The 19,335-nt window shown below is 35.8% G+C and overlaps 1 protein-coding gene across 8 annotated transcripts in view; it reads right to left on the reverse strand.

Moving 5' to 3' along the window:
* The window catches only part of MPP7 (membrane palmitoylated protein 7), a 157,149-nt gene that overhangs the window by 105,771 nt on the left and 32,043 nt on the right, over positions 1–19,335 (reverse strand). For all 8 annotated transcript variants that reach the window (XM_042802051.1, XM_042802053.1, XM_042802048.1 and 5 more), the window contains exon 2: positions 8,973–9,139. In XM_042802051.1, the coding sequence (XP_042657985.1) occupies positions 8,973–9,009 (37 nt within the window). In that variant the 5' untranslated portion in view covers positions 9,010–9,139. The remainder of the gene's footprint in view (positions 1–8,972; positions 9,140–19,335) is intronic.

Here is a 19,335-nt window from a genome sequence, read left to right on the forward strand (position 1 = left end):
ATGACTAGATAACCTTTCCTACAGAAATAGTCCATCTAAACTAAACACATGTAGATAATCTAAACATACATGATCTAAAAGCAAAATTTGTAACAGCTTGTCATGAATAGAAAAATGACTCTGAAGGTTTTGGACTTGTTGCAAGAGCAAGTAAGATAAAATGGCTGCAGAGTAAGGCTTGTAGTGTTCTGCCAGTTTAGACTATGGAAATAATTTCAAGGGAAAAATCCAGCTGTTTTTGAAAACTCAGCACTGTCCCTACTTAAAAATGTAATAGGTTAATTTCAATTTGTTCTTTTTACACAATTAAACAGTTTCTTCTTAAGGTTGAATAAAACTAAATTGTATTAAGCAAGCTTCGGAAAAGCTGTTCTTCAGAGTATTTTCAGCTTTTCCGAAGCTTGCTTAATACAATTTAGTTTTATTTAACCTTAAGAACAGAGTGTATAATAATGGCAATTCTAATTTTAAAATGTGTACGCTAGATTTTCACATGCAATAAGATGTAAGACTAAGCGGCAATGGAAAGCTTTTAAATCTGAAACAACAGGGCATAAAGAATTTTTCCAGTTCTAGCAAATTGCTTCCTTCGCAGTGTTATATTCTATAGAAGACTGCTTGTTCCTAGGAGGAGAATAAATGGCTAAGCAATTGATGAAAGTGTTCCCGTACTGAACCACTCACACTGCAGATTCCAGATGCTCTACATTCTTGACATCAGAATGGAAAAATTTACTGTTAGTCTAGAGAAATTTAATATCACCATTCTTGTCATATCCTTCATAGCTTCATTATTAGGACAAGTCTGTGGAAGCTATAAACTAGTGTGCTAAATGATAAAAAATATGGTCTCTGTGTTCCATCACTCTTGCATATTACAAGAAAACACCAACTTTGTTTTGGTTAGCAAAAGGAAAGAAATGGAGACAAATGGATGTGCATTTGCCTTCATATGTTAATTAATTTCCTGAATTAGCATTCTGAACAATGATGCCAGACTTCAAATCAAAAATTTTTACTGTAACTGAGGGATAATAAACACTAAAGAACATACATCTAAGCCCAGAACAACACTGTAAAATTTTATTGTATTAATAAAATGGGACACACCAACCTTTAAATTTTCCACTTTGTCAAAGGTAAAATAATCAGCACCATTTGCTGCCATTTATAACAAGCTGACATTTTTTCACATTTGAACTGTACTTTACAGTTCTATAAAGGCTCAGACAACACTTACCTTACACAAAAGCAAACAGCATTGCAGTAGAAACACTCATTCTCACATCCTTGCTGCTGCATAGTAAAATCGGTCACTAACACCAAATATTGAAAATTATTTAATTCTGAAGTTTGTGATCAGTATTTATGCACAAGTTTAAATAAAAACACATGCAGTACACACATACATTAGGATAGACATACTGCACCATCCTATCAGACTCCAGTTGTAAACAGACCACTGTGCGCCCAATTTTATGTGCTACAAATAGTTCTTTTTTATGTTCTCTTAAGTAATTCCACCGAATATATGGGCTTCCTGACACTGCAAAAAGTTAAAGACTAACAGTTTGTCTTTGCAGAACCAGAGCGATTAACTCATTCCAGCATGTTCCTTTTTAACTTTGCAGTTTAGTGTTTAAAATAAAAAAGATTAAATTAAGTTTCAAAGGTACAGATTACTGAGTAACTAGATAATCATGACATGCAAGTGATCAGCACCTTTGAAAAAAATGTTTTATTTGTTAAGGGACAAAAAAAAAAAAATGCTGAAATCCTTGTGGATGACACAGCAACAGAAATGTCGATGTTCTATTTTTTTCCTAATGAAAACGAGAATTTTGCCATATGTGTCCTCAAAGAACTAGATTGCATACTCATTAAGGGCAATACAGTCTTTTAACTTAAAAGTTGTACCTAATTTTTATTCCTCCAAGCTGCAGTAATTTGTTAACCCACCTTAAAACAATGTTATGACAGAAAATGTTGAAAGCAAGCAATCATTTAAGCCCACCACTTTTACAAATATTATTTCCCTCAAAATGGAAAAGTCTTTAGTTTTGGAACTTGGCTCCCGGAGCTAAAGAATCCGCAGTTGTTTGAAACAGTTATTGGTCTTTTAGGATTTGTCTCAACATGTGTATTTCAGATTTAGCATACCACATACCATTATGTTCTGATGCGAGTTAAATAGTTGGTCCCTATTTACGTTCATACAGGGCAAGACTTGCTACAGAGTTCTTGCCTGTACGGCTCATCAAAGCTGCTTCAAAATCGAAACCTCTCACAATGTAGTTACTAGATGCTGTGTCAACAAGGACACTTCGAAAGTTCCTAAAATGTGCTTTCATGTGTATTCAAAAGCTCTCCTACTATCTACAAGAATAACACATACATAAAGCTGATGTAAAGTGACCTATCAAGCACAAATTAATAAGCAGCTTGTGGAAAGCTCATGCAAAGTTCTGACATTAATCTTTTTTTTGAAAACTCTTGGCTCCTCCAGCGAAGCCTGCATGCTATGACACCTTGAATAACCTTGACTAATTAACTAGTCCCCTGTATAGACATCAGCTTGGTGTATCTTTAGTATTTCTATCTACATCTTCATCAACACTAGAGGTGGCAATAGCAAGTACCTGGCAGGCAGTCAGGAAAAAACTAATTCCAGCACTAGGATGTCACTGGGCACGCTTGCCATGTTTAACTCTTCAGTTACAATTTTCAAGGTTAAGAGACTCGGCACTGGGGCGGGGTGGCAAGGAATACTAAAAGTGGCACTTTACATCTGCAAAAGGAGAACACAGTATCTCATTAAGAGACTGAATAAAGACTTCTAAACAACAGAAGCCAAGATTACTTTCAACTCGGTTGTGACTAAAACTACTGGAAACACCATTTGATCACCATGTATCTCAACCTTTCATATTTTTCTGAAAGTAGAAGAGAAAGTCCTACAATCCCAGAAGTACTGATGCCCAAAAACATGCCAGTATATTATTTCAGTGTTGTGATTCACTGTATGACTGAATTTAAAGTTTAACACTCCAAACAGGTTATGCCATTACATCAGTCAGTCATAAATGCATACAGACACATACGCTTGATATGAAAGTCTATATAGTCATATAGGAATATACAGAAGTTTAGAGTCAAGTACATCATCATCTTATCTCGAAAGTAAGTTTAGAAAATTAAACTATTTCATAGTTTAGCACTAAGATTAATAAACTGCGTTGAGGTGGTGGGTTTTTGTTTTGTTTTTAATAAAACAATGTGTTATTTTAAGAAAAAATTAGATTTGAGCCCCTGCGTTCTGCAACAGGCAACTAACAGAAGGGAAGACTTCTCACTACCTCTTAGCAGTACTAAATTTCCTTCAGATTAATGACTTTAGGTTTATTAAGTCAGCCAATACTTGATGTGATAGTGGGCTGAGAAGTCACAGAACCTTTCGTCTGACAGTAAATGCACACAATATGTACATTCTGCTACCTAACCTGGATGCTGGCATTGCTACACTTCAGTGGTACAACATGGCAGCTGGCGCTCAGGAAAAGGACATCTGGCATCACTAGGAACTGTCAACCACTTATGTAATTACAGCTTTAGTCCAACAAACATTGCTATAAATTTAAACCTCTGGTTAGAAACAATACAGGCTGTCATATTTTCAAATTTACCACAAAACTACATTGCTCACCAAAAAAATAAAAATAAAAAAAGAGTAAAAATTGTTGCAGCTTCCAGACCATTTGAATTTAAATTTGTGTCCAAGAATTGTAACAGTTTTAAAGAGTTTACCATCAGTAAATATAATTGCACACATTTTCTGATTCCACACTGCTGAATCAGTCTCACATAATATAAAATATTAACCCAAAACAGAACAGTTTAGAGAAATTTCATTCTACTTTGAACAACTTTTACAACAGTCACCATAAATATGTTGATACCAAAATAAATGCCCTTCCAACACCAGCAAGTTATATTTTTTAAAATTAAATCTGATAGCAATTAAAGCTAGCCATACGTCTCATACTTTCCCAAATCTTTCATATTAATGTTAGCCTACAAGCCATTTAATGCCTCTGGCAGTCAGAGATGAGGAGAATTCAAGAATGCACGGTAAAATATTGGCTCTATTTATTAATTCAGTATAAATTTTGCCTTGGCTAGCATATCGGTTTTCATGAAAATCTAGCCATATCTGTGCATTTCAACATGGGGAGAAATTTAAGTAGCCTTAAAATCATGCTGCAAAGGCATTTACATAATACACTTGTGGCAGCACACCTATGGCTAAGTCATAAGCAACTGAGTGAAGCAGGCGAGCAAAGGCTTTCCCTCCACTCTGTTTCCACTGCGGCACGTCAGCAAGGAAGCAGAGGCAGTTTGGAGCAGGATTCAATCGCCCTGCAAGCTTTCATTCTGGCAGTCTCTGACAGGAGAGCTGCTCCCAGAAATCTTTCCTTCATCACTCGCCTAAATTTCCCCTTCTCTTCATCTCATAACCATGAACCCAGATCTTTGGCCACCATTTTATCTTATTACATTTTTTAAACAGGCTGTAAAAATAGAAATCTCTGATTTCTATTCTCCCTCCTCATTCTGAAATCTGGTTTAAAAGGCTAAAATCTTTAGCCATTTCAGCTTAGTTTGTCCTTCTTCCCCTACAGATGTTTCTGATGTCCCCCTATCAGCACAGCCAGCTACTCATCTTTTTCTTTGTTATTACTGTTTCTTTATTTCTCTCCACCTTTTTATCCTTGTCATTATTAAGCATTCTTAGAAATGACTATGTTAGAACTGGCAAGCTGATTAAAATGCAGCAGTAGTAAATAAAGGGAAGACAACTATATGAAAGCAGTACAAGCAAAGATAGCATCTCCTGGTGTTCAATATGATTGAAAATCATCTTAGAACTTCACATTGCTTGCAGTGGTCTCACTTCACTGGAAGGAAATACCTATGGACTAGGAAGCTATCACATCAACATCATATTCTATCAAAGTATTTCTAACAGTATTCAGTACATTAATATCAACAGCATGCAGATTCAGAGGTCAAAATAATTCATAAAGAATCACAGAATATACTACCAAAAATGCAGTTTGGAAGAAATACCCAACACTTAGAACAAATTTAGTATCTTTATTTTGTATTATTACAAAGCAGAGAAGAAAACACTAAACCCATGAATATTTCAAAGGCCATGCGAACTTACAATCTGGTTAAGTAACTGTCATGGTTGTTTTTTTTTAAATTTAAACTAACATGTATTCAGTTTTACAAGCCTGGAATACTGAAAAAACTCTACCACCTCATGCAGCATGAGCTCCTATATGTGCTCAAGAAGAAACTAACATAAGCCCTGCTCATTTTTTCTTTCTACAATTTACAATATTCAAATTCAAGAACTGCTTCTGACTTTCATTATATTTAAACAAATCTTACAGAGTTTTACTTGGTGGCCAAACTTGGCCTATAAATGTGATTTTCCCGCTGACAATACGTGAATCAAAAACACAAAGTCTGCTTTACACATTCGTGTGCTAGTTTTTAAGGACAAACAGAAAAGCATTTTTAAATTCGTCATCTGAGCAAGCTTGATACCGGGTTGAGAGGAAAAAAATCTGTAACAATTTTACGATGTTTTTCACAGTAAAACAACATTTAAAGCATAATGATGTCATCTTGGCTCCACTAAAGTCAGCAACGAAACTGCCATCAACTACTGTGAAGCCAGGACTGCAAACTTAAATCTTCCTAAATATATCAGATAAGTGAATGCCAGATCTCACAGACTTGCTTTACTTGCAAAAGTGCAAGTTGTCTTGCTCAGTCTCAAAACTCTATTTGATGGGCTTGCACAGAGTTCATGCAGACTTTTGCAACACAAAGTATTTAAAGCCTTTGTTCAAGATAGTAGCTTTAAGATAACTTTGACGTGACATTGACAAGACTATAAACCTTAAGGGAGGAGCAGAATCATGCACATGTTACAAATAATAAGTAGTTATTTCAATTATTCTTATAATATAAAAATAGGGTTCCTATATGGCTAATGGAGAGTGGAAGAAAAAGAAGCATGTGCACACATAACTTTTATGACAAAGGAAAAAGGCTTAAGAAGACAGATCAGACTGGTAAGGTACAACATTAATTTCAAAGTCACTTGAATCTAAATTAATTAAAACAAATGTTTTAAACAAAAAATTGCAAGTATTATAGCCATGCTTTTGATTTATCATAATTTAAAGTCTGGTAAATGCCTTTCAAAACTGGTTTAAGAGGCATGGTCTGTGTTCAGAAGAATATACAGGTTAAAATGTGGCATAACAAAAGCATGTATAAGCATATGAAGAAAGCAGCTGGAAGGACATGTTGACATCCCTAGTAAAGTCTGCTGACAATTTAAAAACAATGTAAAATTAACACAAGTAGATCAAAATTTAGTCTGATAAAACATGTCCCATCATGAACCCTATCCTGCTTTTGACAGTGATTTGATGCCAAGTTTATATTTAAAAAAAAAAAAAAAGTCAGTGATTCCATACTAGTGCCTGACTTTCCAGTAGTCCATGACTTTGCAACTTCCCGATATTCACAGATGATGCATTTCTGTTTACTAGTCCTCAATGAATTCTTTCACTCATTTGTAAATCCAGGTTTACTTTTACTTCACCAAAACACAGCAGACACAAAAATAAGCTATGTTGGGGTTTTGCTTGAACGCATTAATAAACAGTCTTAGCAGACAGACTACATGAAGTTGCACCTCTACCCTAAAGGTGCATTTTTATTAGGTCCCCATTAAGTAACTTGCACAGCATCCCCAATAGGCCCCTCATGGACTAGAGCAGTTTCAGCTCATTACATGTCACAACATGCAGGCAGGCATGTTTATGCGGGGAGGGTGAGAGGAAAACTGGTCTACCCACCAAGGAACAACAGGTAAGAAAATCTTTTTGTTTTTCTTCTTTTAATCTAAGAGTGAGACTAATAGCAGAAAGACAGGACTCTGATTAGAAACTACCTGTATTATAAGCAGCATAGAAAACAGTTTGGTGTAATCATTCAAAAAAATTACTTCAATACCTATCATTCCCATCAAGAAAAACTGTAAAGTGAAGGAAAGTAAGTAATTATTTTTTCCATCCACATGCAAGTTTTTATTTAAAGAAACAATTTACAGCTTGCACTAGTTAAAAAATTGGATTTAACAAGCAATGTTATTTAGCACCCATTAATGCGGTGTATCATATTTTACTGTAGATTTCCTGAGAGAATGGGGATAGTTGAACTTTATCACACACCATAATTAGTAAAGGTGTATTTGGAACATCACGTGCATTAAATAGCATGGTAAAGCATGTTTTTAGAGACATTAACACACACAATTTTTAAATTACCATTTTTTTTCTCTCCACTTTTTGGAGCCCTTTTCTTTCTTTATTCAGACAGTATGTCCATTTCTATTACTTTTGAACATATTAACATTCTTTAAACCATAAAACAAGCAAAACAGTCAGCATCAGGCACAAGTCGTCACACATCCCCCTGCTGTTCACCACAACATGTTCTTGAGACTTCTGAAATGTCAGAAAGTATTTGGCCAAGTAATAATTGAGAAAAAACAGAAAAAAAAAAAAAAAAAAAAAAAAAGGCGTGTTTTGGAAGGACACAAAAGGTTGCGTGACAAAGAATGCAAGGATCCAGAGTGGAAAATCAGCCCAGAGTAGATCCTGACGTATCTTCCAAAATTCAGCTTTAGCATACCAAACATCTTCAACTGCACTCATTTCCATGAGGGAACAGGAAGAAAACAAAGGTATGTACAGGTAGTGTTCGGTGAGATGATAGTCAAATCTCTTAAACACAGGAATAGGGAAACAAAAAGGCTAATAAAACCAAACACAATCCTCCCTCTCCATGGTAATAAACAAACAAATGAACAAACACACACACCCAATTCTAAAAATTAATCTTTACATCTAAGAAAAATTTTACATGGACTTGGGGGGGTGGGAAATCACTGCACTGTACAGTCTGTTTAAAATAAGAATCAACTACAGTTCCTTATATAAATATTTTCTGGATTCTTCACTTGCAATCTTCCTCTTCATTTTCAAAATCCTGCTGTTACTTCCTGTGCATAAAACTGTGTGATCTAGAATAAGAAGCATGGGGATGGAAAGCAGGGAACTTTGTATTGTAACCTCAGCCAAATCACCTATTTATCAAATACCCTCCAGCAAAAATACTAAACTTTAGTTGTCCCTAGAACAGTGGAAAATTATATTGTCAGAGAGAATTTACGCATAACAGCAAGATGAGATCTAAACTTTGCATATGGCCTAATATTGTGACGAAGAAGGTGAAAACTATGGAAAGCTATATTATCTGCATTCCCACTGTCTGCAGTCAGTGATAGGAACTGGACTCTGATGTGGAAGGCAAGGGAAGGAAGAGAAGTTGAAGCAGTATTTTTATTCTCCTAATTTGTTAAAGAAGTGTCAAAACTAAATAGTCTGTGTTCAAAAAATAACTCCACTGATAACTGTAACTCACAGAGGGGATAGTCTAGACTGCTGCAAGTATTAAGGCATGTATGATATAATCTTTTTTTTTTTTTCCTCTTCCTTTTTCAAGTTAACATTGTAGGAACCATGCTCTGAGGTGAATCCAAATTCTTCAGATGCACATATAATGTCTGCTTGGAGTTGTTCTTTGCTGTGGGTTGGGAATGGAAATGAAGAAGGTGGTGGCAGGACTTTTAAGAATTAATTTATTTTACCTGTGGTGTTTCATATATCTAAATTAACTTCAGAGACAAAAAGTTATGTTTAAAGTCTTATATTAAGCATCTGTTGAGAACATAATTAACTTATTTGATTTCTTGAAATAGAGACCACAGACTTAACAACTAAGATCTGGAGGAAACATGCAGTCCTCCTTGGCTTGCGTACCTGTGTCACTTCCAGATCCAGCTGATAACGCTGGCATGATTTAGTCTGCAGAGTATCACGCAGGACTGTCAGACTAGCGCTCTGCAGCCAGAAGGCAGCAGTTAATTTCAGTTTAACTGCTTGCAGCCAAGTTGTCTACGAAGATTTATTCTATCTCCCAGTTTCTCCTAGAAAGAACAGAAACAAAATTTTACAATTAAGAACATTGTTAAACTGTACATTACTGCAGCTAACCAAATCCAATCACTATCACAAAAATTAGCTTTTGATCTAAGACTCTCAAACAAAGTGCTTTGCATTTATTTATGACTGCTACTTTTTTTTTTTCACCCAGGTGAAACCACTTTTGTTTTCTCCAGTTTAGCCTATAATCCCATTCTGCTGTAAAAATAATTTAACACATTTCTCTCATGTAAATTATACTCTCTAACTCTAGCGTGTCAGGTATTTTGGAAATAAAGTCTAAGGTTCTTTTCTTAAAACAGTGAATAATTTCAGTCACTCAAATTTTGCTATTACTTATTTCAGAAAAAAATTTGCTTACTAGCATGGTAATTTATTCAGTGTTTCTACTTAACCTCCTTTGAATTGTTTTCAGTTCATTTAAGATCTGGCATGCAATTTTTATTTTTAATCTGGAAATATAATCTAAATTTTAACTTAAATTGTAAAGGCAGGACTGGGGCAGACTCTTCTCTAAGGTAAACAACAGTTTGATTTGTGGAGTTGGAGCCATTATCATGCAGACCATGTAAGGAATTTTTCTGTAATTCATTACTACGAAGTCAGTATTTTTTTAAGACATTTTTTAATAATTGCACAGGCCTAATGATACTAAATTTTGAGTCTTTCTTTTAACCAGTTCTTGGGGAAAATTCAGAGCAAATGTAACAAAAGCAAAACCAATTTCAAATATAAGGGAACGTATTTAAATTCAAGTGTGTTAAAATATGAAGCTGGAAAACAAACTTGTAAAAAGAAATTCAGAGTTAAGACTGGAAATGTTTACTACTAGAAGAGCAGGCGCTGATGTGGTTGCAAGAAGGAAAGGAAAGAGGGAAGCAGAAGCTAACAGAAAACAAGGGTTTTCTGCAGATTTCAGTAAACCAAAAGGATCCTTGAAGAAAGAAAGCAGTATAGTCTGCTTTAGCATAATAAAATAAACGAAGAGCATTTTGCTGCTGCTGTTGCTGATTTGGTTTTTGTTGGGTTTTTTTGGTTTTTTTTTTTGTTTGTTTTTGGTTTTGGTTGTTTTTCTTTTTTTTCGAACACATTCATATTAATCAGAATTACTTTTTAAGTAATCTTGGCTCTGAAAGTGCATATTCTGGACACATTTGTATTTGGCAACGGTCCTGTGGAAGAGTAATATACAGGTGCTGTAAACACTGTATGCTGTTCAAAATTTTGTTTTTCACCAAAACAGAAACATCCTCACATTGCTAAAACTATCGTAACGTATTAACAGCCATACACAAGACTTTGTTTAGTAAGTTTTAAATCAATCAGATATTAGTGAGCTGTTAACTTATCCTTAGACATAAACCTACCGTTTAGTCAGGCAACTTTAAGATTTTTTTTTTTTTATCCCCTAAGCAATTACCCGAAGAAAGATTTTTTCATATCAGCTTTCAAACTCCAGTGAATCTACTTTGGTGGTTTTTTGGTTTGTTTTTTTTTTTTTTTTTTTTTTTTGTTTGTTTTTTTTTTTTTTTTAAGACAGCAAACACATCAGAAATAACAGTTCTGAATAACTTCTTCTATGACAAAAAAGGACCAAATAAAACTATAAAGCTATCTATTAAAATGTTTTTAGGGTTTTGGGGTTTTTTTAAGTTATAAAAGTTTGTGATGAAGAAAAAAAGTAAGTTTTGACTGAAAAAAGCATCAGCTTTCAAAATTCATCAAATCAGCACCAAGTCCATTAACTTAAAATTTAAAACAGAGATAAGATAAATATTTCAGAATGAAAGTTCATCTTATGATGACAAAGTTGTAAAACATCTATATGCAAAGCTAGTCAGGGTACAGTTTAAAAGAAAAAAAAAAAAAAGAAAAAAAATCATAGCCTAGAACACGCTGTACCAATTAAGGAGGAACATATTCACTTGCGTTAATTCTGCTTGTTTTCTTTTTAACACATAGAAGCACCATAAAGGATAAGTCATGTTCTAAGCTCTCTCACAATCTCGTGTGAGCACACCCCTACAGCCATATGAAGGATGGAGGCATTTTCAGTTTTCACACGTGTAAGAAATGTGTTAAAACAAAATGATTTACTGTTATTGGCACATCTTTGATTTATATGTGGCTTAAAGTACTTTCATCTATTTAGGTGGGGAAAAAAAAAAAAACAAAAACAAAAACAAAACCACGCAAACATGCAAGGCATTCTCATTATAGGTACATTATTATTAAGCAGAATTTTAAGGTTCCTTAAAAAAGTTCACTGCAAAATGTGGAAAGTCTTGTTGATCTACATACATGTCCTGTATTTAAACTCAATCGGCTCCTTTATTTTTCTTTATTTCACAGTAAATCATTCAATACAAAAAAAAAAAAAATTCAAGCTCCTTATTATTTAAGAAACTTATATATGGCATAAAGTTATTCCCCCCAGATCCTAAATATATATTAATGAAAAATAAATGACCTGATGAAATCCTTACCAGTAAAATGCTTAATATTTTGCTGGAATGGAACGGGGATTTTATATTTTTTTTTAACTTGCAAATTAAGCTACATTTTTGCAGTGATGATGTTATTTTCTTTGGCTCGCTTTATTGAAAATGCTTTGGAAGTTTTTGCCGGAGCCCTGCCATAGGCATTGCTGACTGCTGTATGGAATCGATTTGCTGCAACACAGAAATACCAGCTGTTACAGTATGTCCTGAGAGGGATTACCGAATATTCTTAAATTGAAGTTCAATCCATCTTTCCATAAAAATTAGAAGCCAACGCCAGGAACGTAACAGCAGTATCAAGTGCACCTGAGGCATTTACAATACCCAGCAGGACTGTTACAACCAGCCTTTAAAAAGGGCTTATTTTTGAAATTTCATTATTCCAGTTGTACCTTGCTTCTATATCTCACACCGGATCGGGTTTTGCTGGCACCCGCCATGTGGAAACAGCGGCGGCGCGCGGCCAGCCCCGCCCCGCGCCCCGCGCGGCTCCCGCGCCGCGACTGCCCCCTAGCGGCGGCGGGGGGCGCCGCGCCCGCCTGGGCCCCGCAGCGCCCGGCCCCCGCCGCCATGATGCGCACGGCGCGCAGGCGCGGCCGGGCAGCGCCTCCACAGCGGCGGACCTGCTCTAATTACCGCTGCTTTTCATTATTTACGTGCCTGAAATGAATTATTCATTAAAATAAAATAACGAGTTGCAGAGTTTTAATTATGTCTGCCTGTCTTAATTTGCATAATGAAAGAGGTTTCTATTTCTAGGGCTTTTCAGTTGAACGACATATATTAAAAACCAGACCAAAACTAGGTGTCTGTAGAAGGCACAGAGATGTTTCCCTACCTGTGAGCACCTCCTGCACACTCAACAAGCTCATTCACCAAGCCAGATGCAGTTCTAGTTAGCTTTCCTGCCAAGTTCATTAAGGTGACATAATTTACCAGGGTGCCAAATCCCCCTGTTATAAATAGCCAGGAGCAGGGCAGAAGCCTCCTGGGAACAACCTCCAAAACTGCAAAATCCTAGAATAACAGCTGTCCAAGGGAACTGCTTTTCTGTATAGCCTACAAATAAGAGAGGCCCCTTACCAAGACTTGAGGGGATAAACCTTGTTCCCAATCACCCTTGTTATCAATACGGGAGGACTAGCACTGATGGACAGAGGCAGTCAGATAAAACAAGAGAGTAGGAGGCAGTTGATGAGTGCCAAGATGAACAGCCTTCCACCTCATCTTCACATTAGTAGCTTCTTTCTAGCATCCTCTATTGCTTATGAATGGAAGCGACTCCATTACTCAAGCATACATTTTATTTCAGTCAGGTTCATTTTTCTACAAAAGATGAGGTAGGAAAACTGATTCAAATTTTTCTTTATGGCAAGCATCACCTATTTGGAGACAGCACACATGAATTCTTAGTTCTACCTTTGACTCCCTGTACAAACCTCAATAAACTGCATAATATTTATTTCTGAAAGCTTATTTTACAAGTTACTTAATATTTTTGGCACTTGAATGAATATAAATTGATTTTATTCACATTTTAAAAGCAGGCTGAAGACTTTTGCCTGATTTAAAACAGGTAAAAACGTAAAAAGTATGAACCTAGTGATGTTACAAACCAGGGAGGGGGGAGAACATAAAACCAGGTTGTTTGATACAAGAAACATTCAACCTGTTTTTCTAAAGGATGCCACAGTTACAAAGACTATAACTTTGATTTCCAGAACTAAATCAGCATGCCTGCAAATGGTATTTGAACTACCAGATAGAGATTTCATGTGGAGACAGGAAATTTGACAGCCGTTCAGTCCTGTATTCATCATGGGGCCTCAAGTAATTGAATGACTAGGGACATGTGTACAAGTCTCCAAAACCTAGTCAGCACAGGAAATTGCCAAAGGAGGTTTTCTAGACTGGGAGAAGTAAATCTGTTTTGGTAGACAAAAATCTGAATTGAAAATGGTGGTCTACTCTCTTGGAAGTTGTAATGCAATGAGATCTACTGAATCCTTAAAACTCTTCTGAGGAAGTTTCCACCTCCTCAATCACAGGGTCTCTGACAGGCTACTGGAATCTGCTTGCGGCTCCTGACGGGCTTCCAAGGCTAGTCAGCTGCCTTTACAGGCAGTACATGCACATTGTCATCAGGAACCTTCAAGAAATCCTGAACTGGAATTACTGTATAAAGGATACAGTGCACAAACATGATGGGACTTCAAAGGCACTGCAGAAACAAGATGCCACCTCTGACTTGCTCATCTGTAGGTATAATGGAAATGAAGAGTGGCAAAAATTCTGGATACAGAATCCTTTTTTTTTTTTAAAAAAAAAAGGCAGTATTTATGGCAACTACCAAATGTCATTAACTAATGCACCAACATAGATGTTATCTGTGTTGTCCCAAATTGAAGAGGACAACAGCTGCCTTCACTATCTCCTGGTCTTCCCATCATGCCAGTGTTCAGCCATCAGAAGAATTCAAGCCGTCTGTATAATATTTTTCTGTATAATGTTTTATCAGTGTTCTCTGTTTTGTTTAGCTTACACCACAGGGATGTTAGAAATAACCTCACTTTTTTAGAAGGCCTTGAAAATAATAGATGAGAATTTAGACACTTAGGCACCCACTGAGAACATATAACTGCTTGACTTCTAATTTATACATTTGTGGGAACATCTTTAACAAATGCTCTGTTTAGAAAAAATATGTATCAACTCATTATATCTTGTAGTGAGCCTTGTAGTTCCATGGCTCAAATTTAACTGTGAAACCCCAATGCATCAGAAAAGAGATCTCTCTAGTTTCTTACTAGAAAATTTTTATAGATGGAAAAAAAGATGATCTAAATGATAAAATGCTGAAAAACATTAAGACGTTAGAAATTAATCCCCATTAATCTGTAATGGTTATTTCCAAGAGTGCTCAGGTCTCACTATAATGAGCAGTTTGATCACACCAGAAGGAAGCACAGCTGATTTTCAGGAGCCTTCCTGACAGTGGTGTCTATGTCATGTGTTTGAGCCTTTATAATTTCATTTTCTTCCTCTTCAAGGATGAGCCCCCAACGGATTATTAATAAAAGACACACACTTCCAGTCACTACCTGACCATCCATTTCCAAAAGCATGCCAGAAACTCATATACTGAGATCTCTTCTATTCTGTCATGTTAGACTGGAGTTGTTCGATAGAGTCAGAAGACAAGCAGGAGAGGGGAAAGAAGAGCACATGAAGTTTGCTTCCTTCACAACTTCAGCAGCAAGTAGATTCTTCCTCCTGAGGAGCTTAATCCTGTGCCAATTGGAAAAAATCTCACTTACCTAGACACTTGAACAGCAACACTGAAATTGATATCCCTATTTTCTTATTCCAGACTGCTTTCCTCCATGATATTCCTTCACTCACATGGGAGCCATAACACAAAACTTGGTTTATCTAGATACCACCTTTATCTGAAGCCTCTATAAATACAACTGTGAAGTACATAATTTCACTGAGCCAATCTACTATAGAATGAAGATAGAAATAAAACAGATTAAAATATAAAATATACTGTAGCTAAATTATTTATATATTAATTATAATATATTGTACATTAGGAGTTTTAGACAGATCCTTGCTGCCTTAAAATATAGCCATGCTACAAGTGAAATACATTAAGTAAGCAGCAATATTGCAACACTGGCAAGACTGTTTGCAACCTGCACCCTCCCTGTCCTTAACACAAAAATCCGTACGTGACCTCTGTCCGGAGTCAGATTTTAAGTGTCAGTGTTGGATTTGAGCACATTCCTTTAAATACATACACTAAAGCTACCAGTTTAATTTAAAACAGTATCACTGTAGTCAATGTCAGATACCCTTAGACAGATTGCATTTTCTGCAAATAAAACATACCAACTGACAGAATAATATTAGTTTAATAAACTAGTTTAATCAAGCTATTCATTAAAATGTGACCTAAACTAGGTCTCACATCACAGGTTGCTCTTTTGGTTTGAGTTACTGGTTTGCGCACACTTTTAACGCTTTTCCCCTAGCTGCAAACCATTCCTTTTCTTAGAAGATACTTGTCAGCAGGTACCACAGCCTCTCCATTAATTACTTGCACAAGCAGTTTTGTTCTGGCATGGTTTCTTGACCTGACTGTTTGAAAAATGTAAGTAACTACAGTAAATGATAAACCTTGCCGGCCACCCGAAATACTGAAAATATTTGACAACTTTAACATTTTCCATAAATTAGAAGGTTCAGCAAAACATGCTGCAGTAAGTCAGCCAATAACCTCAATACTCCCTAACAGACAATTACACATGCTTTGCACCAAAGGACTCTGCAACTTCAATTTTAGAGAGAAGTTTATTTTAGAAATATTTTATTCTAGAAATAGTTAATATCTTAATAGTATTATAATACAGTTTGATCCCACATCTGAAAAAGCTGATAGAAAAATCTCTGATAGAAATAAAACCAGTATTAAGACCATGCTTAAAAAAAAAATAGTAAATACTTGATTTATTTAAATAGTTTAGCCACGTATTTGTGTCAACAGCATCATTTACTTCCTGTGGCTCAACAAAACATGCATGTACCAATTGTGAGGTCTGTTAAACATCCATATCCAAAAATCCTTGGAAATACATAAATATTCAAATACTATTATTTCAAAGTCAGAAATGTCTCCTACAATGCTAGAAGGTTATTTTTCAAACTCAAAATTTTGTGCACTTCTAGAACCAAATAAGGTATAGATATTTTACAATGCTCCCATATTTTATTACAGAAGTTTTAACCACCCCTTCTCTTTCAGATTAACTAATCTTCTGAACACTTCTCTTCTGTTAGCATATTTTTCTATAATCCATTTCTGTCAAAACGTGGGTTTTTTTTTTTGATGGACAAGATGGGTAAAGGAAAGAAATGAATGACTGAATGATTAAACAATATATATTTTTTTTTTCTGAGAGCAAAAGCAAAACAAACCCAACTTTCTTAACATACCTTTTTAGCAAAAAATCCCTCACTATGATAATTTTCATTTTAATCAGTTTCAGATTCCTTTCTTTAAGGTGAACTTTAAAAATTTAATATGAGCAATCTGAAAAGTACATGCCTTTAGCTCAATTTCAGAAATAGTTTTGATTTATTAAGTGGTAATTTATTAGTTGCATCTTGAGCGTAAGTAACAAAAAAAATTCCTAATGTGTACATGTGCACAGTAAAAACAAAGTACCACACATGGACTGAGAGCTAGTCAGAGGAAATATGCAAGTTTGATTTCCAGAATTTTACAAGCTTTGCAAGCCAAATTTCTCCAGGATGCTAAGTTTGTAGAAGAAAACAAAGGTGAGGCTAAATAGCCAGGCAACGACACGTTCCAGAGCCTTTGCACTTCTGGTACATCAAGCACACCAGTCAATCCTTGCAGTCTCTGTTCCTCCCTGGAAGCTCCCTGTGGCCATTCTTCACCCTTGAACTCTCTGACTCCATATAACTCCCTGCCACGTCAAAGCTCTTCTGCTTCACACCCTCCCCTCTTCCTCCTTTGCAAGCTCTGGGAGAACCATTGCATCAAGCCCACTCTGATTTGTCATCCAGGACATGCTTCCTTCCACATTTATTTTCATTATCTTCTTTTACTCCATTTCTCTCCTTCTAGGGGTGAAGCTCCCCCTCTCAGACCTTGCGCTCCCACTTCCACCTTGGAGTTTCTTGCTTCACATCTATATCCATCTTACTGTTTCCCTGGGTGGCACTATGTACACACTATTCTTGTCATGAATTCATGATCCTCCACTAACAAAACTTGCTTTTAATCCTCTTTACAAAGATCCTCCCCTCCTGACACTTTGCTTTTACTTCCCTTACAGTTTTCACTTTCTTCTGTTACTACTTCTACTCCTGTCCCACCACTGCCAGAGCCCTAATGACCCTCTCTACTTTGCACACCCTTGCTTTCCAAACCTAGATTCACTTTCCAAATCTATTCTTGACCAGCAAGTTCTTGCTTTAATACTCTCCAAATACCTCCCTTAAGGCTCCTCCCTTTCTTCTAGAACACAGATTAGCCTAGTTCACACAGGCAAGAAACCTTACGGTTACAACACATGCAAGCAGTCAAGCAGTCACACATAGGAACAGATCAGTTGGGAATTTTTTTCTGCCTGCAGCTCTGTACCATCCTTAAAGTTCTGGAACCAATCATATATATAGTTTCTGAAGTTATACATTATAATTCAAGAGATATGGTTAGAATTCATCTTTACTGCAAAACTTTAATCTTGATTTACTCTATGAGTACAGTCACTCTGTACATTTTAGTTATGTACAAATTTAATTAGCAGAAAATAGATCAATTAGAATTAATTCTAAGTTCTGTCTTGCCTAACCTACATAGCTTAAGTTACATTCCCACCGCAGTCAGAGTGCCAGCTTCAGAAATTCAAGTCATATTTTCAAGTTTAAAAGCCACTTAATTCAAATCTGAGGTAGTGATGGATGAAGAAGAGTCAGATTCAAGGCAAGGGGTAAACCGTATGTCAAATTCACACTGCAGTGAAGACAAGCTCTCAGATTTCACTTCATTTAGCCAAAAAAAATCATATTCAATCTTCATGAAGAAACTAACTTTAAATGATAAAAGGTCAATAAACACCAATGGTAACAGAACTTAACTTGGCAGTGTTACCTACATGAAGAATTTCTTCTGTTTTTCTTGTTCAACTCACAGCTTAATACCTTACTTCATGTCTTAATGTATACCAGGAAAACACAGGATATGCAAAGAGTCCAAGCTAATGTTGCTGTTGGAAACTTAATGTTTGCATTTCCTGGATTTTGCAATTTTAACTAGGTGAACAATACTGCATTGATTCTATTTTGGCATTTGCTACAAACACCAAAGTATTTTTTCTTATTTTGTCTGAAAATGTATAAATCAGAACTAAGCAGTTTGCTAGTGAACCTTTGACATCTTTTGTTATTCATAGTGGCCTCTCCAACTTCTATATTTTGCAGTTTATTAGGTAATGACAAGGGTGATACTATACAAATCGGGAAGCTTACCTGCTCCAGAAAATGCAGTTAAATAAAAGTGTAGAAACATTTTTAAAAATCTGATGTTTTTAAAAGTAAAATATTGTGAATACAGAAATTCTGATGAAGCAATGGAAAAATTATTCTACAGTAAAAATGTTTCTTTGAGATGATGCCATTGAAAATTTCCTAATAGCACTGGAGAAGTTAAAACGGGAATGTTAAAACTGTTCCTGTACACATCATATACTCCTATGAGAGACCATAACCAGAGGCAGTGCAATCTTCCCTCTGAATTTAAAAGCTAAAATACCTAGGAAGTCCAAAAACTAGAGGCATGGTAGGTAACTGAATTCAGCTAGGTGCAGCTCCATTAGGAACCACATATTTTGTACAAAAATTATTGTCACTGTAAAGTAACTGGTCTACAAGTTTATATTGATCTGTGTTCCTTGCATTAGCATCCTTGAGATAGTAAGATAAGGAACTGAATAGTGGCTAGGGATCATCTGGTACTCTTGGCTCCTGTTCTGACAGGTAATTTAAAGCTACAACACTGATAGAGGTCAGTTGAATACTTATCATCCTGCATTCTCAGAATTAAGAAGCTGAGTGGATTTTTTGTTTGTTTGCTTTGTTAAGAACAG

Source organism: Tyto alba, unplaced genomic scaffold, assembly GCF_018691265.1.
Source record: "Tyto alba isolate M040663 unplaced genomic scaffold, T.alba_DEE_v4.0 Super-Scaffold_38, whole genome shotgun sequence".
Lineage (NCBI taxonomy): Eukaryota > Metazoa > Chordata > Aves > Strigiformes > Tytonidae > Tyto > Tyto alba.